A 25,247-nucleotide genomic window follows, 5' to 3' on the forward strand; every position below is an offset into this window, starting at 1 on the left:
AGCTAGACCTAAGATATTAAGCATGAAACATCTTCTAATGAGTGTCTACCAAGATTGTTCAAATAAAAGCCCTAGGGTCAAAATTGGCCCCGCCCCAGGGGGTCATTGATTTTCCTTATATGCATATAGTAAAAACTTAAAAAAATCATCTTCTAAAAAACCCAAAGAGCTAGAGCTTAGATATTTGGCATTAAACATGTTCTAATGGATGTCTACCAAGTTTGTTCAAATAAAAGCCCTGGGTCAAAATTGGCCCCGCCCCAGGGGGTCATTGATTTTCCCTATATGCATATAGTAAAAACTTAAAAAAAATCTTCTTTTAAAGAATCCAAAGAGCTAGACCTAAGATATTAAGCATGAAACATCTTCTAATAAGTGTCTACAAGATTGTTCAAATAAAAGCCCTAGGGTCAAAATTGGCCCCGCCCCAGGGGGGTCATTGATTTTCCCTATATGCATATAGTAAAAACTTAAAAATATCTTCTTTTAAAGAACCCAAAGAGCTAGACCTAAGATATTAAGCATGAAACATCTTCTAATGAGTGTCTACCAAGATTGTTCAAATAAAAGCCCTGGGGTCAAAATTAGCCCCGCCCCAGGGGGTCATTGATTTTCCTTATATGCATATAGTAAAAACTTTAAAAAATCATCTTCTAAAAAACCCAAAGAGCTAGAGCTTAGATATTTGGCATTAAACATGTTCTAATGGATGTCTACCAAGTTTGTTCAAATAAAAGGCCTGGGGTCCAAATTGGCCCCGCCCCAGGGGGTCATTGATTTTCCCTATATGCATATAGTAAAAAGTTAAAAAAATCTTCTTTTAAAGAACCAAAAGAGCTAGACCTAAGATATTAAGCATGAAACATCTTCTAATAAGTGTCTACCAAGATTGTTCAAATAAAAGCCCTGGGGTCAAAATTGGCCCCGCCCCAGGGGGTCATTGATTTTTCCTATATGCATATAGTAAAAACTTTAAAAAATCTTCTTTTAAAGAACCCAAAGAGCTAGACCTAAGATATTAAGCATAAAACATCTTCTAATAAGTGTCTACCAAGATTGTTCAAATAAAAGCCCTGGGGTCAAAATTGGCCCCGCCCCAGGGGGTCATTGATTTTCCCTATATGCATATAGTAAAAACTTAAAAAAATCTTCTTCTAAAAAACCCAAAGAGCGAGAGCTTAGATATTTGGCGTAAAACATGTTCTTATGGATGTCTACCAAGTTTGTTCAAATAAAAGCCCTTGGGGTCAAAATTGGCCCTGTCCCAGGGTTTATTGATTTTCCCTATATGCATATAGTAAAAACTTAAAAAAAATCTTCTCTTAAAGAAACCCAAAGAGCTAGAGCTAAGATATTAAGCATGAAACATCTTCTTATCAGTGTCTACCAAGTTTGTTCAAATAAAAGCCCTGGGGTCAAAATTGGCCCGCCCCAGGGGTCATTGATTTTCCCTATATGCATATAGTAAAAACTTTAAAAAAATTCTTTTAAAGAACCCAAAGAGCTAGACCTAAGATATTTAGCATGAAACATGTTCTAATGGGTGTCTACCAAATTTGTTCAAATAAAAGCCCTGGGGTCAAAATTGGCCCTGTCCCAGGGGTTATTGATTTTCCCTATATACATAGAGTAAAAAGTTAAAAATCTTCTATTAAAGAACCAAAAGAGCTAGAGCTAAAATATTTAGCATGAAACATGTTCTAATGGATGTTTACCAAGTTTGTTCAAATAAAAGCCCTTGGGTCAAAAATGGCCCTGCCAGGGAGAGGGGGGGGGGGCAAAAGTCATTGTTATTCATTATTTGTGTATAGTAAAAACTTAACATCATGAAATATCTTCTAATGGGTGTCTTCCAAGTTTGTTGAAATAAATGCCCTTTGGTTTAAACTGGCCCCGCCCTGGGGGCCTATGTTCAGGTGAGCGACCCCAGGGCCATCATGGCCCTCTTGTTTTTCTTCAGTTTCTCGACTTAAATCTTTTAACCGCAAGATGTCGACATTCATTTCTTTAAATTGCAATTTTGACATTATTGTATAATGATTTAAAAAGTTTCCATCACTTTTGAATGAACGGGGGAATCTCACATGTATGCCTTTCCCTTTTAATTTAATTATGTGGCCTTATATGTATGATACATATGTCGCAGTCATTTTGGCATATGTTAACTATGATGAATCAGGTTTTATTTACATGATTATTTGACATAGAATATGATTTGTAGAGCAGTGTTAAACAATCAATATATATGTATATTTGTTGACATAGATTATACCATTTTTGTATGACATTATGTTACATAGTTGTTTAACATTACAGTAAATTTCTTATTAGGTTATCAGTTTACATTATGTATTGGGATGTGTAAACATTTACTTGATTTATTTGCATGACATTGTAACATAGACATGATTTGACAAAGAAAACCTGCTTAACAAAGAAAACCTGTTTAACCTAGATTACAGGTTGGCATTGATGTTTACTATTTACATGGCATTGTTGACTCATGGTGATATCGCCCAATAAATTTTTTGACATAGATGTCACAATACTATTTACTTGGCATTATAAATTTCCTGACATAGATTACCAATTTACATGGCATTATAAATTTCCTGACATAGATTACCAATTTACATGGCATTATAAATTTCCTGACATAAATTACCAATTTACTTGGCATTATCAATTTCCTGACAAAAATTACCAATTTACATGGCATTATAAATTTCCTGACATAAATTACCAATTTACATGGCATTATAAATTTCCTGACATAAATTACCAATTTACATGGCATTTTAAATTTCCTGACATAAATTACCAATTTACATGGCATTATAAATTTCTTGATGAGTACTATAATTTCATGTATTTACATGGAATAATTTCTTGACGGAGTTCTTCATGTATTTACATGGAACAATTTCTTGACAGAGTACTTCATGTATTTACATGGCATTATTACTGGCAAATATATATCCGGGCACAGAGCTGATTTGATTTACATGACATTAATAACTACTGACTGGTCATTTTTTACAATTCAATGGAGATAATTCTTTACAAATATTACATTATTTATAGACAACATTTAATGTGCCATGTATATCATTAGATTTGACATGGTAACATGACATTTTGCTCATTTCACTTCCATTCATAAAATCATACTTCCATAGATTTTCTACTTGTCTGAAATTGATGAAGTATTGTTAAATTACTTATATACATTCTTAACTAAATATATATAGTCATTAACAGTTCTGTGAAAATACATTTTTCTGAGAATTAAATGGAAGAAAATCTGTTTTATAAAGAACTGTCATGATTTTACTTCAAATTAATGGCGGATAAAAGAGAAACTGTTGTAACAGATAGAAAAATGTAACGTTTGTTATGTAAGATGTGACAAGTACGAGACATGGACTTAAATTGCATTGATTTCGAACAGAAGACGGTTGTAGAGAATCGGAGAAGAACGCGAAAGCTAAGCTATCTTAGGAGGCAGCGTGTTCCGATCAATACATTGACGAACTGTTAACAGAAACCTTACAAAAAAAAAAAACAGATTTTTTTTCCCCACTTATAAACCATGGCAAACAAACTGTTATAATTTAAATAGCGAAATTCTGGTTTGGCTTCTTTTTGCAAGTTTAATTCACAATGAATTATGTTTTCTTGTTGATATATTTTATTATGTAACATGGCTTGGGTATTGAAAATTATGGGAATTAAAGATTTTAAGTTCGGGAAAAATGGGGCTTTTTTTCCAATGAATGTGGTTTAGAGACAAAAATAACTCAAATATTGTGAATATATTAGAGTAAAAATGGTATTGTTAGACCTGTTCAAAGTTATGCCCTTTATGACATTAGTTGCTTGAATTACCCTACCTAGCACTGTGAAAAAGAATAAAGTTATTGTCTGGGGACAGGTCTTGTTTCAATTTGAAAACAGACCCAATGGTAGCTATTTCAAAATGGGCAAAAAAGAAAGGTATTATTTGATATTGGATTGTATAACAATGAATATAAAAATTTGGTTTTGATTCATATTATATTACATATAACATTATATTGTTTTGGAATAAGTGGTGTCATATTACACTATAATGTCAAATTAAGTAAGCAATTGCACCGAAACTTTCGATGGTTGTTTGAATTTCACTTCCTTGTTTTTAAGTTTTATCAGTTTATTTATTTGCTTTAAAATGTTTTAAGATATAGTGTTGGTGAAAAAATGATCTCCTGACTTGTTACATCTTCATAAATAAAACTTTTTCTTTTGCATATTTTCAGTGCTGGACCAAAGGGAGATAATCTGTTTGAATGGGTATCAACTATACTAGGGCCCCCAGGGACCGTGTACGAAGGCGGAGTCTTCTTTCTCGATATACATTTCACCTCAGAGTATCCCTTCAAACCACCAAAGGTAAAGTATTTTATGCAAAGAAAAGTTTATTTTCACATTTTATCCATGGTAATATTCTTTAAAACAAGTATAGGGTACAGTAGACTATATTTTTACATTTCATCCATATTTTCACATTTCATCTATATTTTCACAATTTACCTCCTGATATGTTATTTAAATCCTTCAGATCTATAGTAGTATATACTATATTTCTACATTTCACCTACATTTTCACATTTAGTAAGCCACAAAAGTATAGTTGTAATAGACTATATTTTCACATATGTTGTCACATATATTTTCACATTTCCTTGAGGGTAAGTATCCGTTCAAGCCTTCAAAGGGCTATAATTTCACATTTAACCTATATTTTCACATTTCACCTATATTATATTTTCACATTTCTACTATATTTTCACATTTCACCTGATGATTCATTCTAACCATCAGAGATATAGTTTCAACCAGCTTGCCCACTCATGCCAATTCTGCATCTGGGTAATATTTCCTCCATCAGTCAAGTGGCCATATGACCTTTACAGTAACTGTGTGATTTAAAACCCCAACAAAACATAATCTAAGAATACTAATTATGTAAATGACTTGTCAATGATATAACAACAGAACTAGGCCAGCTCCCATGATAATTTCTGACTAGACTGTTGCTTGTTTTATTTATTGAAGTCTCTTCAGACAACATTGGACAATTTCATAATAGACAGATAAGCAGGGTCCATGTTTATTCTGTAAGCTATGCATCAGATGAGCAGTGGCCTAGTGGTTAAGGTGTCTGCCTCTCAATCCGAGGATCATGGGTTCAAGACCTGATAGGGTCACAACCATGTTTCTTCATATGACACCAGTTCTGGTTGGTTCCAGGAAGTGGACTCAAAAGTGATTAATATAAGTTGCAAGAACTTGATTAGCAATACAGCTCAAATAAAATTTGTTTAAACCAATGCATCGGGTGAAAGGTTTGAATCTTGTAGTTAAAATTCAACAATTTCAGGGGAAGACCGCCATTATAACTCAGGAAAATACTTTGTTGCATTTTAAAACCACTTTGTTTCTAAAACTAATGAACTAAAATGAATGCTGTATTATTCAACATTTCTCCCACACAGTGAGGATGACTAACTGACTTCAGGCAGGAGGTAATATTATATAACACAGCTGGCTGTTAATAAAAAAAAATCTCACTTTAAATATGCATTGTGTAACACAAAAACTACAACATAACTTTAAAATATAAAAGAAAAAAAGTCAAGTTTGAACACTAGTACAGGTTTAACTGAAAAATACCTTGATGCAATGGTTTAACGGAGAAAGGTTTGACTAAGTCTGGTCTAAACAGACAGGTTTGACTAAGTCTACTCTTAACAGAACAGTTTCACTTGACCGGTCTTTACAGACAGATTTGACTAGGTTTGGTCTTAACAGACAGATTAACTAAGTCTAGTCTTTACAAACAGGTTTGACTTAGTCTGGGATATAAAGACAGGTTAAATTAGATTGGTCGTTAAAGGCATGAAATTGACGGAGACTGCATTGTACTTATAGATTTTTGTTTAAATTAGATGGTCGTTTATTAGATAGTTTAAACAGATTGGTTTCTTTAAAGGAAGGTTTCACTAAGACTCCGGTCTTTACAGAAAGGTTTGACAATAATTAAAGACTGTTCCTTACAGAAAGGTTTCACTGAAACTGTTCCTTACAGAAATGTTTGATTTTGACTGTTCCTTACAGAAAGGTTTCACTGAAACTGTTCCTTACAGAAGGTTTGATTTTGACTGGTCCTTACAGAAAGGTTTAACTGAGAATGGTCTCTACAGAAAGGTTTTACTGAAACTGGTTCTTACAGAAAGGTTTGACTGAAATTGGTCCTCACAGAAAGGTTCAACTGAGATGGGTCTCTTCATAAAGGTTCAACTGAGAATGGTCTATACAGAAAGGTTTTACTGAGACTTGTCCTTATAGAAAGGTTTCAATGAAACTGGTCTCTACAGAAAGGTTTTACTGAGACTGGTTTTTACAGAAAGGTTTCACTGAGACTGTTCCTTATAGAAAGTTTTCACTGAGACTGGTCTTTACAGAAAGGTTTTACTGAGACTGGTCTTTAGAAAAAGGTTTCACTGACACTGGTCATTACAGAAAGGTTTCACTGAAACTGGTCTTTACAGAAAGGTGAACTGAGACTTGGCTTTACAGAAAGGTTTCAATGAGACTGTTCTTTACAGAAAAATTTCACTGAGACTGGTCTTTACAGAAAGGTTTTACTGTCTGGTTTTTACAGAAAGGTTTAACTGAGATTGGTCTTTACAGAAAGGTTTCACTCGGAGACTGGTCCTTACAAAAAATGTTCACTGAGACTGGTTGTTACAGAAAGGTTTCACTTAAACTGGTCTTTACATAAAGGTTTCACTGAAACTTGTCTTTTTTACAGACAGGTTTCAGTGAAACAAGTCTTTACAGAAAGGTTAAACTGATCCTCTTCCTTACAGATATGCTTCTTTTAGACTTGTCTTTACAGATGGTTTGACTTAGACTCATCCTTACAAAAGGTTTTATTCTGGTTGACTGAGATTTAGGATGATCAGTTTAATGGTTTTGACTTAAATTTACATTATGTTTTTATGTGTTAATTTGAACGTTCTATTTTCTTGTGTACATGGATCTTATTTACGACTTAGCCTCACTGTAACTTTTTGGTTTTGTATTGTATATAATCATGCCCAAGATATTAATTATACAATAATAAGGGGAAAACATGAACAGGAAGTTATAATTTGCATTTTTTGCAAGATTGGTTTACCATGTATTTACACTAAATTCATTTTACACCATGAACCAGGAAACTGAAAACATTGACATTAAGATAACAATACAACAGTGGTTGAATTAAAGCAGTTCTGGAAAGTGTATTATTTATTTAAACATCAAGGCAGCAAGTTAAATGTTTAAATACTTTAATGTTATTGACAATTATTTAGTGTGTCCGTGGACTACTGGGGTGGACTATTGCCTTGGAATAATGCACAGATGGACACCTGACCTCTGCTCAGTGCAACGTAAAAACCCAACAACAACATCAATAAAACTGTTGATAGGGTTTGAAAATTTTATTCCATAGCAAAAGTATCATACATTCAAGTATTTTTGAATGTCTGCAGATGTATACACTTAAACGTTATAAACATAATGCGTTATAAACATAATGTGTATATTAATTTATTCAGTATCATATCACAGTAAAATGATACATTGAAATGTTTACCTCAGTAACATAATTATGTATGTAAACCAATAAAAGGTGCAATATAATACCAATAAAATAAACTATGTCTCAATCTATACTCCGAGTCCTTCAAGTGTTTCATTGAAAATTTTTTTAAATTAAAACCAATGCTTGAAAATGATCTTGATTAACTAAATCAATTTTGCAATCAATTACAGTAATAACTTTTTTTCTATGAAATTAAACTATTCATCACTAGAGCTTAAATACATATAGCCGATTTTCTTGTGTTCTTCGCCTACCTGTACTTAACATGTCATTTTCAGGTCATTAATTGCTTATTGGACAACCATAATTATAATATTACCTTACTCAATTTTGCTGTCTCAGTGTCTGTAGGAAAATGTATATTCGGTAATCAAAAATTGTTTGAGAAATAACAACAACAACAGATAAATAGGAATGTGGTGTACTATTATTGGCAGTAATCACAGATGCACAAATGCTGCCAATATTGAAGTAATGTAAGTGGTGAAACAGACCCAGCATACTTGTATATATGGAGCCTATTATTAGACTCGTGCTCAAAACAAAATTCCAGGAAAAAATATTGTTCAAACACAATTACTAAGCTGGTTTCTTATAGTTAAGCTCGAACTTAGGAACCAATTTTAGAAACACAAATAATTATATTTAGTGAGGGTATTGCGTCAATGGGGTCAAGGTCACTGATGTTATAAATAGATTTGACTTCTTTAACTTGATAGTTGTCATTTTATCACTATTTTTCTAGCCTTTGTCAGTATTCAAGGTAAATAAGGTCAAGGTCACAGAGGTTATTTTTATTTAAACTTTTCCTCATCAAAATTTGGTCTGTATGCATATTTTTCAGCTATCTTTCAAGGTTAATGTTAAAGGTCAAGGTCACTTAGGATTTCATTTCTTTATAATCGTAATTTCTTCAGCTGGGGTGAAGCAGAGTATCCAGCATTATGCTTCAGATGTGATTTTATTGTAACCCCCATATTTTTGTAATGTTAAATTTCACATAGGCCAATGTGAGATATTTTTATTGTTAAAATCAAGTGTAAAAGATAAAAACCTATAGAAGCATGAGTCCCAATGAAGTATTTGTTCGGGGTGATAAAATAAATTACACATAAGTTTGTAACAACTTACATATCATACCTTGTAAAAAAATATGTTGCCCTCAGCCAAACAAATGCCAGGGATAACAGTATTTTTCTCGGGATGATGTTTTTACTGTTACTCACAAACTTATGTGTTATTTTATATAATATCATATATTATATAAACTTTAATATCATAATATTATATAAACAGAAAAAAACATTATCAAATACTGTTATCAGTATTCTCAAGTTTTATAATTATTTTCACCGAGATGCCATCTAACTGTTGGACGCTGTGATACAGATTACAGTGTTCAATGATTTTCTTCTTCCATAAACTGAAGGCAAAACTATAATTGTGTGTTTTAGTCTTCTGAATATTGTCATAGATAAGACTTCGCCAAAATATCTAGAAATAATTCATTTGTGCAAAATGTGCCGTCAGGGAAAACTGGAGAACTTCTATTCAAATTTTGGCAAGTTACGTGATTTTCTGCTTAATAAAAGGTCTTCTTTATTCTGCGAGTTAAGGTTATATAGGAGAAAAATGTTATAACAATTTTTTTCTATTGATCTCTAAAGTATTGAAGAGAATTTCCAAACAAAATCAAAAGTTACTATCATTGATGCAAGGGGCTTATTAATGAGTAGACTAAATGTCATTTATACTCTTTTGTCATGACTTCTTTTGTTGATTTATTTATAAGAGAAAAAAGTTAATAAAAAATTATAGGAAAGCGAAAACATGCTGGTTGGAGCACCTGTAGGTGACATTGATATGTAGTATAACGGATTACTCTTATTTATAAACAACTGTCGCTTAATATTATAATACACAGAAAGTAACAAAGTTTGACAAAGTCTGGCATAATATTGCTGTATAAAGAACCTTAAAATGCTTTTTCTGATAAGAATTGCTTGTACAGAGTTCCGGAATTCTTGCTAAATTTGTTATAATCAGCTTGACCTATTCAGAGAAAATCTATCCTCGGTAGCTCGCGTGGGCCATGTTGACATTAATGTAACACTTGGTTACCCATGCCTTTACATAGATTTTTATTTTTGCAAGTTTATATTTCATCAACACTTGAAGGTATTCATTTGAAACTTCATATCATAATTGTTCATCACTGTCCTGGCTCAAGCTTGGATCGTCAATGAATTATATATACATGTATATAATCACTATTGTGAACTTAGAATTTGAGAAAATGAAAAAGTTTTAATTTTGCAGAATTAAATTTAGTTTTTGGAAAATGTTCTAATATTTCTGTAACATTTACATCTGCAATAAGCAATATTAAAATTTAAATTTCTCATAACTTGTGTTGAAATATTTTATTCAATTTTAATATTGATGGCCTAGTTTTAAGCCAGTCAAATATTTTCCATATGTATGTTGTAATGTTAAACAACATCAATATTTTTGTTAGGTATTTGTTTTAGGACCAGATACATATAGATTGTCTATGTAAACATACTTTGTCAAGATTGTTTTCGCATTTTTGACATAGCTGTATATACAAGGGAATTATTACTGACATTAAATGCAGCCTCCTGGGTCAAAAAACCTTTTGAATTCACAATGGACCTGTCCAGCTTTGAATTTGGAACAGTCCATTCAATGTTTAAAGGATATCAATATCAAAATACAAAAATTGAGCCACCAACTGTATAAAGCCAGGACAGACTGCAAGGGTGTAAAGGCCAGCCTGGCTCAATACTGATGGGTAAAGACCAGTCATTTTCCATTCAAGCCAGAAATAGGTTAATTAAAATTACTGCAAATCCATGTAGGTTGACAAGGCATGGAGATTATAAAATTTCAGTCTAAAAAAAATCTCAGGATTTTCATTGGTCATTAAATATCAATTCTATTCTGTTTTTTGGCCAATAAAATGCCTGAGATCTTAGTATTAACATAGGAAATTTTTTAAATATAACCTTGGACCCTGGATCTTTACTGTACATAATTATGTAGCTCGATTTTTGTATTTTTTAAGTTAAACTTTAAAATGTCTGATTACACAAATTTTGGCAGGTCAATATGGTTTAAGGGTGTCTGACCGTTTGTTTGCCTTGGTGTTTTAATATTAAGGATGGGAAAGATCTACACTGTATGCAGCTAGATTTTTGTTGATAACATCTATACAAATTCAAAAAAGGGAAAATTTCAGCAGGTCAATATGGGTAAAGGGTGTCTGACCGTGTGTTTGGTGTTTCAAAAGGATAGGAAAGATCAGGGTAAAGCAAGATGTCGTTCATTTGCTTGTATTAAAAAATTGCATACCAAAAAGAATGATAGTGTGCTGCTTGTTATTTCTATATTACATCTGTCTTGTACAATATTCTTTTTTCATTCTGTGACATTGAAAATGACCTTGACTTTATGTTTCTAAATTTAAACAGTGTTGGTAATATTTCCCCAATACCAACTAAACTGAGGATAATGCAAATTCTAGCAAGCTTGGTTATTTTCATGAAAATTGTTGTCACTGTTCCCCTATTATGAAAACAGATAAACTTAATATTTCGAAACATTATATATCCTTTCAAGGAATCCATTATATTTTATCAAATCTCTGAAGATTGTAAGTGTTAATAAATACTTCACAGTTTTGTGAATGATGCATAGTTTACAAACTTATATCAGAGCTTTGAACTGTCACTGACTGACATTTATTTGCCACAGGTGGCTATCCTATTTTTTTTTTGTAATCAAGTCAAGTCAAATCAATATTGTATGTACTGCAAACATTTTAGTAGAGGTGATTGAAGAGCTGGTAAGGGAGATAATTCTTATAATCATAGTGTTAAGTTTGGCATGAGTTACTTTTCCTTGACAGTGTCATTACAAAAATCAAATGAAATTTATATGTCAGATTTTAATTATTCATCACTGCCGACTGTATTTATGTACATTTTAGTAAAAAGTGTCGTTTTATTGTAATTTTCTCATGGTTTAAAACCTTGCTTTGAGTTAATGTTACAGAAACCAATTTAATTGCTCTTGTGTTGAAATGAGAAAGCAAAAACTTATGTGTTGAAACAGTATCTTATTACAGGTGACAATTCAGTAATGCAATATAGTATATAAAATTACGATTTTCATTTTGTTAAATGTTATATAATCTCAGTTTTTGCCTGTTTTTGTGCATAATATTAATATTTTATGAATATGAATAATAGTTAACATGAAACTGGACACAATCCAACCGTCTTTGATTTCAGTTTTTAATTTAATTTGTAAAATAACAAAAAAGGCTCATATTTTAGATTTTGAATAAAATATTAATATGTTCTGTAAGAAATGTGCAGAATTTTCACAATAAACATTAGGGGTGGGAAAATCGATAAAGTGAATGAGAATTTAGAAAATGTCAGTTGGCAAATCAAATGTCATTGGACATAAAGAGAGAAGGGTTAATCTGTTAAAGTCATGGCCATCCAGGAGTCAATAATAAATAGCCACACTACTAGTTTTATGAAGATTCTTTAAAAACCCAACCCACCTCAAGTCAGAAATCATAGGCAAAGCGGTTTGGTATTGATTTGCTATGTACACATAATAAAAATATGGATCTTCAGTATGTTTCTGCGTGCAATATTTAACTGCGACCTTGAAGATGACCAAGTTATCTATATTTGCATTAAATTTAGAACCTTTGATCTTGTCAAGCAATAGATTATAAGGTGAGCTATCACAAGGGTCATCATGATTTTAAATATCAATTTTCATAACAATATTTTGTTTTTTGCAGGTGACGTTTAGAACACGAATCTACCACTGTAACATCAACAGCCAAGGAAATATTTGCCTAGACATTCTAAAAGACAATTGGTCACCGGCTCTGACCATATCTAAAGTGCTTCTCTCGATTTGCTCCCTTTTAACTGACTGTAACCCTGGCGATCCTCTTGTTGGAAGTATCGCTACTTTGTACTTACAAAATCGACAGGAGCATGATCGTGTTGCGCGACAGTGGACCAAAAGATTCGCAACAGGACTTCAATCTAGTACAAGTATTAATGGAAAAGAAAAGGAATCAAATACACAAAATGGAGATGCTAACGTGTCAGACAATAACACACCTAGTCCAGCCTCAGTCTCATAATATCTGTGTCAGTGAAATGCTTGAATGAAATATGGTTTTAAATCTGGATCATTTGGATGTATTGATAAGTGTTTTTAAGTCAGTTTGAAAAAAAAAATGTTTTAAATGATGGATTTAGTGTGAATTATGATCCACATGATGATAATTATTATGTGGTGTGGTAATAAAAAAAAGTTGTGCATGCGTATAAAATTTTCATCGTCATCATTTGGGCATTAAAAGTGCCGGTTAAAAGCTCTGCTTCAGTGAACATTTTTTGAAAGCAAGTTTACGAGTTTACCATGTTTTGAAATCCCACCTTTCATCTTGTAAATGTTCTTACACGGCACCATGAGACTGTTCTACATGCCGAAAGGAGAAAATGAAACTTGTGCTTACGAAAAAATGTGTTTTCTTTCATTATTGAAATGTTTATAACAGTTATCTATATGGGTACAACTGGAATAAATGTATATATATATATTATTTTTTCGGGTATGATTAATTTGTTTTCATATAGTTTGCCAAATTCTTTTTTATGCATTTATAATTATAATGTACAGATTCCTAGTGAGGTCACTAGTAAAGATTTGAGATATACTAAAAAGACTAAGGGATGAAAATTAATATTTAGATCTTTGCCTTAACTTGCTGAATTTGTGTATTGGTTTTGCCCTACTTTGGACTTGGAATAGTCCGTTTGAATTTGAGGGGTATACAAAATACAAAAAATTGAGTTCAACCGTTAAAGAGCTTCAGGTCAGGCTGCGAGCAGTTGTAGGCTGGCCTGGTTGTATTGGTGGCAAGGCTGATCACTTAGTTTCAGCAGATTATGGGTTAAAGTATCGAATATGACAATGTGTTATGTGTTTTACTCCCTTTATCATTGTTGGACCTTATTTTTCAATGGACACTATTTTACTTCCCCGTTATATACATGTAGGAAGGCAAAAAAAATAAAATATATTCTTTTTAAATTGTTAAGTAAGTTTTACTCTGGGCTGTTTTTCTTCTGTTTATTTCAATGAGTTAATATAATTTTGATGTAAAATTTTTCACAAAAATAACATCTTGATTGTGATGGTACAGTATAAAACCCTTTTTTGGAGGGTTTGGAGTCTTTAAATTTTTTTATCTGAGAAATGTAGCCAAGAATGAATACATGATGAAAGCAGACTAAAACATTTGCTCCTTTAGGCCAACCTGTTTTTGTCCAGAGTTATGGCCCTTTTACAAATTTATATGTTTGCCTGTAACACACGCTGAGGTGCCCATGGCAAAGCATCATGGGCAAGTGACGAAACCTTCTGAGCTTTATTTACATAGAACATAATGAATAAAATGAACATCTATAGCCATCTACAGATTTTGTTAACACTAAGTTTAGAAGTAGGGCATTTCATTTACATGTTCTCAGCTAATGATATTTCCAATAACCTCGCTATATGAATGGTCTCTTCATCGTTGCAACAAGGTCCTTCAAGACAGGGTCATATTGTATTTTTGATTCAATTTTGATATATGATGTAGGTTGTAGACTGTATTCCGATAGGTAAGGTATCGGTGTCTCGGCTATCAAGGGATGATGGGTTTGAACCTGTACTTTGGTAACGAGCTCATTTCCCCATGTGTCGCTTGGTGACACTATTTTTGCTAGAAATGGATGCGGGCTCCAGAGCAATTGGAGCAAATATTTTTTTTTGGTAATCAAGTTATAAATAGGATAATAATTAAACTATAGTTATACATTTGTACTTCCAAATTTTTATGAAAATTAGCATGAGCCTGGAGGTGTGCTGCTTTAAAGTGTTTTGTTCAGCAATTAGTTTTAGTTTTATTAAATATCTCGAGAATGTGGTTCAAACATGATTGTTTCTAATGGAATTAAAGAACATGGTTGCATCAGGTTTTGTAACATTAGTCCCCAAACGGTGTGTTTATTCTCTTATTCTCTAAACCTGATTTTTATGTTGTTATAGTAACAAAGTTATTAGCCAAAGAATATTACTGTCCAGTTCTTGTTTTTACTGTGTTAATTGTTGAATTCAACATCATCATTTTCTTCTTGCCAATTGTTGTGATATGCACGCTGAAATGGACCATGGTAAAACATTAGAAAGAAATAAAAAGAAATGCTAAAAATGTTGTATAGCATTAATGCTTTGTTGTATAGCATTAATGCATTAATTACAGTAAAATCTGTCTGTTTAAAAGGCAGTCTGTGGTAGTGTAGAAATTTTCTAAACTGACTTTTTGGTTATATTCCAAAGTGCAAATAACATCTCATTGCATGTTGATTTTTAGCTCAACTATTCAAGGAATAGGAAGAGTTATAATTGTACACACCAGGCTACGGTGACGCTTTCAGTCTTACACTTTGGTAAAGTTTTTGCATGCAAGTTGGTATCTCCGAAATTATTAAAGTAAGTGGGTTGAAAACTCACACACTTACTTGAAAGGAAAATATAAGGTCACTGTTCATGGCCCATAACTCTAACATGGATCTGACAGAATTGTTATCATTTTTGAACATAGAAAATTCTACATTATCCAGGTTTTTGGTTTACTTTCAATAACTGAGAATAGTCTAGCATGCTGTCCTATTGACAGCTCTTGTTTAAGATGGTCTTTTATACAGTTTTGACTGTAAGTTAAATTCTATAATGACTCTTAAGAAATACTGTTTTGAGCAGTTATCAATAATTAGTGTTTAATGATTTTATATGGATTTATAAGATAAATTTTGTTTTATGTGCCATTGTTTTATAATGTATGGCAGTTATTAGGATTTCATTTTCAGAGAAATTTGTGTTACATTATGACTGTGTCCAAAAAATCAGTTTCCACCATTGTAAAGACTATTATATTGAATTCATGGTTATATATTAAATTCATGGTTATGTATTGAATTCATAGTTATATATACTGATATATTTCAGTTTGCTAGATATTTTTGAAAATTGAGTTGTTTGATAGATTTCCTTTTTAGAAAAATGTTGTATCAGTTTCACTAAACCTGTTATTTTACGCCTCTGTGGCCGAGGGGTTAGAGTCGATGACTTCTAATCCAGTTACCTCTCTGGTGTGGGTTCGATCCCCAGGAGATGCTTTGGTAGTTTAGCACGGAGGAAGGTAGTCTAGTACTGGTGTAACTCTCCAGGAATGATGGTTAGGAAACTACCCGCCTATATGACTGAAATACTGTTGGGAAAAGGCGTAAAATGAAACAAACAAACAAAACAAAATATATTGTAAAACTTCAATATGAGAAGTATTCTAAAAAAATAAGAGTGAATGCTTCCTTTTGATCGGGTACAATAATTTTGGATTAGCCAATCAGATGTAAAATAATTTTCAGACTGGTTTACAAACTTTATTACATTTGTCAAACATGCTACATGTTATATTTTGATACATTGTACCTGTCTATGATTGTTTATTATTTTTCTTGATTAGATTTAAATTTTTGTTTTAAAACAGCCAATCAGAAGCGAGAACCCAGGGACTGGTTTACTTTTATTTGAATTTGTATAGTTTTCAGATATGAATGAAATTTTAAAAAAAGTATTTAAGCCAAATTATAAAAGAATGTCAATACCTCAATGCATTTTTTTGCGTATCTATTATTTACGGTATATGCGTCAGTAGACCTTTTGTTCTAAGATTGTTTTGTTAATATTTTGTTTTTCTGAGATGAAAAATTAAGACATTTGCTAATCAATACAAGTCTCATTGGTTCCCCTCTCTATGGAGTCACAACAATGGTTATTATCCAATGCAAGGAACCAGAAACTTGATTAATTTCAAGAATTTGATTTACATCCAAAGAAGATTTCAAAGCAATTTGAAACTAAAAGTAAATATAGTTTTAAATAAGTAGACAAATATAGTTTCAAAAATGTTAAAAGCATGCTTATGTGTTCAGAAGTTGTGTGCTCCTGCATTTTATTTCCAAGTTTAAACTTCCAAACAAATTTAGTGATTTTCATTAAGATAGGAATTAAGGAATATAATACTTTTGTAATCTTTGAGCATTATTATTTTCTTTATTTTTGTTCTTTATTTTGTCCTTTATTTTTAATTGCAATATTGCTGGACTTGTTTTGGTTTTTGTAATCAATTATCAGTCACTCATTTACACCATACATAGTCAGCTTATACTTACTTAAGATCTGTATCAAAATAACTTTCTTCATTATCATAACAATGTTTTCTAACCTTTATATATAAAAGATTAACTTACCTTGCTAAAACTTTAAATGTGGTGAGTTTCTGTAATGGGACAATCTTTTAGAAATAGAAAGGGACTTCATAATCAAAATACAAAAATGGAGCTACCAACAGTATGGAGTTTTGGTCAAACTGCATAGATGTGCAGACTGGCCTGGCTCTATACTGGTGGCAAAGACATCACTTTCGGTTCCAGCTGGATTGAAGATTAAATTTAAATTGATGAAAATATTAAAAATTCTGGAAAAAAAAATCTGCCAGTTTTAGAGTTTAGTTAAACTGCTTGTATAGCACTCAGACTGGCATGGCTCTATAGTGATGACATAGTCTTGTTAGTACTGTCGCAAAAATTCAGCGAGTATAATGAAATTAAAAACCTTTTTCAGGGTAAAAAAAATGAAATTTCCAAGTCTTTCAAAGACATCACCTTAAAATCGTTCTTTTTTATTATCATTTTTATGAAAACAAAAATTGCCTTGTACATAGAATGCTGTCAGGAGAAGAAGTTGTCAGGAGAAGAAGTTGTTATGTTTTTTTATTGTATGTGATTGAATGTTGATTAATTTGTTTAAATTTTGTAAACAAGTGCTATGGTGTTTTAAAAGAAAAGCTCAGTTCAGCAAAAACTGCATCGTTTTCTGGGCATGTTTTTGGCCCCCCCCAAAGAAGCAGTTTAACCAGAACTGGTGTTGCCTTCACTTTCGCAAGTCTGATTACTGTCTGGGCAAAGGGCTGTCCCAAATTAAGTTTACCAGTAGCTAGTTTGGCTTTCACTTATTGCCAAGGCGAGAACTGAATAAACTCTGGGCTCGCAAGGTCTGTCAACGACAGTTTCTTTTAACGGTACTTTTGTTGTCTCAACTTCCCAACAAAAGAAACTGATAAACTTCTGTCTGGGTCTAGGCTGTGAGAGGCAGGGATGTTTACCGTACTTAGTTGCCTCACTGTGTCTCGCAAGTCTGATAACTCTGGGCAGCCGCCTGTCCTCAAAGGCCCAGTTTACCAGTTCATAGTTTTTTTTCCTTCCACTTTTTCCGGCAAAGGTTCTGATATTTAAACCGTCACCTGGGGCCACCAGGCCGTTCAAAAGGGCCGCAGTTTACCAGTACAGTTGTCTTCACTTTCGCAAGGTCTGATAACTTCTGGGCAGGCTGTCAAGCAGTTTACCAGAACTTGTTGCCTTCACTTTTGCAAGGAACTGATAACTTCTGGGCAGGCTGTCAAGCAGTTTACCAGTACTTGTTGCCTTCACTTTTGCAAGGAACTGATAACTTCTGGGCAGGCTGTCAAGCAGTTTACCAGTACTTGTTGCCTTCACTTTCGCAAGGTCTGATAACTTCTGGGCAGGCTGTCAAGCAGTTTACCAGTACTAGTTGTCTTCACTTTCGCAAGGTCTGATAACTTCTGGGCAGGCTGTCAAGCAGTTTACCAGTACTTGTTGCCTTCACTTTCGCAAGGAACTGATAACTTCTGGGCAGGCTGTCAAGCAGTTTACCAGTACTTGTTGCCTTCACTTTCGCAAGGAACTGATAACTTCTGACATGCCCGAGCAGACATACAGTGCGAGGACTGTAGAAAAGATTCCATGATCAATCATAAGGAATGTAATCTACAGCATCAGGGAGTTGAAGCCGGTTGCCAGTTTCACGGTCCAGCGCTCTAACTATTGAGCTAACCGGAAGAGGTACATTATAAAATATTTTATGACCCAAGATGTAAGTCATCTTGCATTTAACAATGGTCATTCCACATCATACAGCAATGTTAAGTCCATCTCCAATTCAAATTTGCTTGATAAAAGACACAAGATAGCCCAGGGTATTTTTATACAAAAAAAGTACATTCAGCAAATGATGAGATAAATGTTTCTGGAAAAAATAATAGAGAACATGAAAATGTGTCACATCAGTAAAATGCTTTGGGTTAAGGTCATTTCTTCTTTTTAACCAATTACTTCATGAGTTTTTTGTGAAAAATGCTGTGTTCATTGAAAAGTCTCCCGTTACAAGTTCAAATTGCTATAATACTATAAAAACTGCTTCAACACTAATCAAACTTTGACTGGAAATGTTGACTGGAACAACATGCTCAGGCTTAAATTTTCTGTTGGGGGGGGGTGAAAAAGTGGGTTAAAGTGATTAACAAAAGATAAATGGTAAAGGGTCAAGGTCACAACTTTTGTGGCAATAGAAAAACTAATAAAGGTGGGACATTTAACTTATTTATATTTTTACCTTTAAATACCATAACTTATATACAATACTGCAGACATTTTATATCTAAAAATAACAAAATGAAATCTTATATATGCTATCAGATTCCCAGATTTTATAGTCCCCTTTTATTAACCTGTCAATTGTGTACTTATTACACAGTCTGTGAGCACAATATAATATAAAACTTCGATTGGTTTTTGGTTACGTTCATAAGATGTCCTTTTAATAATTAGCTGGTTGAAGGTATTGATATTTGAAGTCTGTCATAATATAGAGGTATGCTTTACAAGTTGTATCAAATTATTTAAATGAGAGCTATATACACTGTATCATGGACTTTAAAGACGTTTTCGGGATAATAGAAACATTTTAAGTGAAACAAATTTGGGGGTCACCGTTCTCACGTTATTTGCCCTTGAACCAGAGTTTTTTACTCATTTGAGGTCATTTCAAGGGCAGATAACTTATACATATTAAAATGTTTTTATTATCATATTCTAACTGCCCTTCCATTATAGACCAATTCACTTAAAGCCCAAAGCAGCAATCACTATTGTTAACGGTAGTGCACTGTGAAGTTATAAAGGTAAAAGTTTGTACCCCTGGATAAGAAAAACCTGACACTTCCTAATTTCGAGTAACATCTTATGACAGGACAATACAAACCTATTTTAAACAAGTGGTTCTTATTTATCGACATTGTAACAATCATGTTTGTATTTCTTTGTAATTAAGCCAATGTTGTTTTAAGAGTTTCAAAACCGATTGAATAATTCCTTCTAGTTTTAGCCAGTTTTCATGTAAAGGCAAGTAACTCTAGTGAAACTTTTTGTTCAAGCTCAGCATTTATTTCCCTTGCATTTATTTTTCCTTCTTCATCATTACAATGTGTATATATCTAACATAAATTTAGTTTAACTATTTAGCACTTTTATCAAATTTGTAATGAAAAAAATATGGCTAAAGAGACCGGTATGAATGTGTGTGCATCTTGTGTCTTTTATGAAGCAAATTTTAATAGACCAGGGAAAAACTTAAGTACCGGTATAATGCACTTGGCTTAATAGGAACCTTTGCAGAGCAACACCCTCTGAGAAATGTTACTGAGAGCTGTCTCATTTTGAAAGAAACTTGAAACTTGAAAACTTGATTTAACGCCTATTTCTACATATAGAATACATATTCAATGGCGTTGTACAGCTGTATACCTTATATGTGCTACTCCCAGTCCTACCATACACAATACTCCTAGCAGTGCGACGGTCACAGTGATTGGGTCGATCCTTTTGAAAGGTTAAATCTATTGTGAATTCTTTAACTTTTGGAAGAATTGATACCAATATGTTGTATAGTAATTGCAGTTCAGAAGGTCATTCTGTAGAGGTTGGACTGTATATTTGTATGGGCTAAAATCTTCTTTGCTTCTTTTGCATTTTGGAATTTAGTAGTCTACAGTTTTTATATCGACGAAAGTCAAAATACTACTTTATTTACATTTTGCTACTGTTATGAAAAATTATTTCACATTAAGTGAAAATCATGGGGTTACAGTTATGTTCACGTCATCAAACTAAATCCATTATTACAAGATTGTAAAGATTTGTTTGTCCATTCTTAAGAATAAAAAATGTACTCATTTCTGATTTATGATATAAATATGATGTAATTTTAAGTTTTTTGAAAATCTTTTGAAATGATTAAAGAAAGAAATGATATTGTATACAAATATTAGTCAGAACTCTGACACCCAGTTACAATACAAATCATGACAAATCCAAATCAATCCTAGTATATTGAAATGATCCTATTCAAAATGGATACAAATTTCAATAAAAATATGAAATTATAATCCACGGAGGTGTTGCGACCTGTAATGGTTGAACGATATAAACAAATTAATCCGGTTAATGTTTGTATACATATATACGATTCAAATTACTGAAATTACAAATCGTATTACAAAAAAAATAACGATCCGTTTTGTTTTTTAAATCCCACGTTAAATATCACAGTTAGTTTAGTTAAAAGATTATTAATCCTAAAAATGTTTTATAAGATTTATCGTAACAAAATATGGACCGATTAATTGTAAAGGTAATAAGTTAGTTCAAAAGACTTAAAAACACACGACTAAAAATATTTATGATTTTAAATCTCGCCTTTTGTACAGTACAACAGAAATGAAAGTAAAATAATTGTTAAAAAAAACAACAAGAGGTTATTTAAATGATCCTTCACAATACAATATATTCCTAACCTTAGTGCAATAACTGGTTAACTCCTTTTTAATTTAGAAGGACGTAACACGTTACTCCACCAAGGAGACATATTGTGGTCCATTTAAAGTTCGCAAGAAAATACTGTTATATCAAAACTGGGTCTTAAGTGGCAACATGGCCAAGTGGTTAATGATTCAGACTAGTAATCAAACCGCATGGGTTCAAACCTCGTCAGGGGCAAGTCATGGTTTCCTTGAGCAAGAAACTTTACATTCATTGCTCAATTGTTCTAGGCACAGATTTGAAAGTGTGTCTATAAGCTAATAGCACTACATATGGGCCACTTTGGGGTCATGATTGACAGGTGATTACATAATCATGTCTGCTGCCCCTAGGCCCCGCCCCTTTGTCACGCAATTTGTACATACATAAAATGAGTATAAGACACTTACGTAATCGTGTCTGCAAGCCTTTTAAGTCCGTCCATTGTTGTAAATTTTTTGTACATATATATATATTGGGAGTGAAACTTGGGACGTAATAATTTCATAGATGTTTATATTTTGTTTTTGGTTTATTGAAATTATTATTAATATAGTGAAAAAAACAACACATTTTGTACGACTTCAATAATTTTTTTTTTAATATTAAGTTGTTAAAAGAGTAATTTGACAGAGATTTTAGGAGCTTTAAACTGATATGTCCTCACACAATTTAGAATCCATGGTGTGTATTGACTCCGTAGGCTCGGTGTCAATAGAAAATGGAATACTACGAAAACAGACTGAAGACTTTTGACACATATCCGAAACAGATATTACCAGATAAATACCAATTAGCCAGAGCCGGATTTGCTATACCAAAGAGGCGGATATTGTCGTTTGTTTTCCGGTGTGGCGTAAAATTGAGTCAGTGGGAACCACACGATAATCCCTCCACAGAACATTTGAAATGGTCACCAAATTGCAAGTACATGAAAATGATAGGCCCGGAAAAGCAAGCCTATTTGGGAACTGGGGGCTTATTTAGTAATCGTACACAAATATAGAACTTCTTTTGGATTTGGAACAAACAGTAACTCCGCTCCTTCCTTTGGTTTCGGATCGGAAACGGGCGCTAATTTATTCGCACACAAAAGTGAACATGATCCTTACCGCTTTTTTACCTGTTTCATCACTTCATATTGAGGAAATACGTACCTTTTTACAATATACGTTACGAGGCCTACGAGGCAGTAAACAGACTTTTGATGCTGTACGATACTTCTTTATCATTTGATGCGTGTTCTGACATTGAAAATCGAATAACAGAGTGACATCAACAATTTAAAAATTAAACAACCAATAGATGTGAACTGTTGTATATTAAAATAAAGCCTATTTGTATATATTCGTTAATATAAGTTCTTTTTTTCTTTTATTAGGATCTTTGTTAAAAATATACATATATTGAGATACAAAACTTGGTGTCTAACACATGGAAAATTGTTATTTTACAACAATACACAATGTTTTAAAATGTTTTCGCAAGCTGCAACGGCCCTCGCTACTAATTTTATGTTGTAAATATTTATCAATAACATATATCTAGCTTATTAATATTGAATCAATTTGAGTTTGACCAAGGCGTGTTTATTTACAAACAGCTGTATGCATAATTATCATGTAATGTTTGCATGGATGACATTTTTGCGGGAAATATGAAAATCCACTTTTATTTCATTTAACGCACGAAGTTAGACTTTAGCAATGTCCCAAAAAGTTTGATAGTTATCAGATACTAATAAAGAAAGAAACCCAAGAAAAACTCTTTAGGTAACTGGTCGCCTTTATATGTCTGAAATAATGTTTTTAATGTTAAACATCAAATAAACAAAAAAGTACAAGTTTTCCATCAGTACTACTTGATAACATACTATTCTTTTTGTTTGATTGTTTTGTAATCATTGCACATAACCAAGATATTAATAGTTTTTGAGGGTTGTAGATCCGTTGAATTTACTAAATTATAATTAACCGTTGCAAAATGAGATTGAAATGATTTGTATAATGCCAAATTTACAATTGTTGCCAAAATTTACATATTTAGATAAAAAAATAAATTATAGCAGATACTGATTATATAGTTGCAAAATGTGACTTAAGAGCTTAAGAGTTGAAAGTTACCCAAAATCATACAATCCTTATTATTTTTTAGCGCCAAAAGTATCGAAATAAAAAAAAATGGCCAAAGGCATATAAGAAATTTGTGGTTACTGTTAAATTGTTTCTGATATAACACGCAATATTACAATTAAGTAACGGCCACAAAAAAGTATTAGTTTGAAACAATGCTGATTTTTTAATGATAATTAACGGTTGTTTTGTTTGATTTAAAGATGAAACAACACACTGTACATCTATTGCAGCTGTCCTCATTTGTACATAACCTTTATAAAAATGTTTCTAAATTGTTAACGTAATGTATTTAGAAATTTAACTTTTGTGAGTGAACATAATGTGTATTACTTTTTCAAAACACGTAATCGAGAAACACATAAACAGTGATTATAAAAATAATAACATTACAGCTTCTGTATTTACCACTAAAAACGTGTTCATTCTTAGTGTAACAGAGTGTCTGAAAGACCCAGACTATTACTTATCAAAGTCACAAGAAACGGTTCAACTAATATAAAACGCATCTCTTCTATAGACGAACTGAAACAGTATAAATCATATGCTGATGTTGTTAGTTTTAAATAAGTGAAAGACGCGCTATTTTAGTAGTGTAGTGTGACAATTTTTCATCAGATTTATAGAGCCGTTATATACCACGTTAAATCACGTGTCCAATACAAAATGAAATAAACGGTTAATTATCACTGTAACATTGTACCGTGCATGTAATCAGTTCAAACTACCTTATCTACCTGCTGTTTAAGTTGAAAACTTGATAATATTTTAAATGTAATGAGTAAATAACTAAAAGAATTAAAATTAGGAAAATAAAAAAGTGATGATATTATTAGTCTTACTATGATCGCTTAAAATAATACACATGCATATGACGTTTTCTGGCTGTTAGTCTAGAAAATTGAATGCGTGATGTGTATGACTGTGTAAGCCTCCTGTGGTACTTGGTAAGAGGACACTACAATTTTTATTACAGGTAAGCGTTTTTTGTTTTCTTTAGATTGATGTAAATCCATGTACTCTGTGGCCGCTTGTAAATATTGGTTTGTTAACAATCTCAATGTTTAGATTTATAAAGTCAACTTTTCTTTTTCTGATTCCGCTTGAAACAAGCCGAGTAACTGGTGAAAAAAATGACTTGTTGTTTAATCTCAATTTTTTTCGAATGTACGTGTTTCGTTCCTATTAGTATTTTCATTGTATATATCTGTATTTGTTTGTAGTTTGTGGCTAAAATCGTTGTACTCTGTTTTTATGTCCAATAAACGTCGAATTCGTATTAGCATTCATATTTTTATTGCAAATAATATCAAAGCATACGATAAAAATGGAAACATTTGTTTAAATTGTAGAACAGTTTTAGACATGGTTCACTTAATTGTAAAACAATCAACGTCTTGAACCTTAAAGACTTAAAGTATGAAAAACCAACAAAGTTAATCTGTAAACAAACATAAACAATTTCTACGATCATCATTAATTCTGTAAAGAGATTAGTGATATGGCTTTAAAAGACATAAAATATTGAGGTTC

At 32.3% G+C, this 25,247-nt stretch overlaps 1 protein-coding gene across 2 annotated transcripts in view; it reads left to right on the forward strand.

Annotated features, from left to right (window-relative positions):
* The window catches only part of LOC132725637 (ubiquitin-conjugating enzyme E2 E1-like), a 43,494-nt gene extending 25,992 nt beyond the window's left edge, over positions 1 to 17,502 (forward strand). For both annotated transcript variants that reach the window (XM_060710812.1, XM_060710811.1), the window contains exons 4-5: positions 4,299 to 4,431; positions 12,543 to 17,502. In XM_060710812.1, coding sequence (XP_060566795.1) covers positions 4,299 to 4,431; positions 12,543 to 12,896 — 487 coding nt within the window. In that variant the 3' untranslated portion in view covers positions 12,897 to 17,502. The remainder of the gene's footprint in view (positions 1 to 4,298; positions 4,432 to 12,542) is intronic.
* Positions 17,503 to 25,247: the final 7,745 nt, after the last annotated feature.

This window comes from Ruditapes philippinarum, unplaced genomic scaffold, assembly GCF_026571515.1.
Source record: "Ruditapes philippinarum isolate M1 unplaced genomic scaffold, ASM2657151v2 ctg133_1_1_1_1, whole genome shotgun sequence".
In the NCBI taxonomy this organism is placed as follows: domain Eukaryota; kingdom Metazoa; phylum Mollusca; class Bivalvia; order Venerida; family Veneridae; genus Ruditapes; species Ruditapes philippinarum.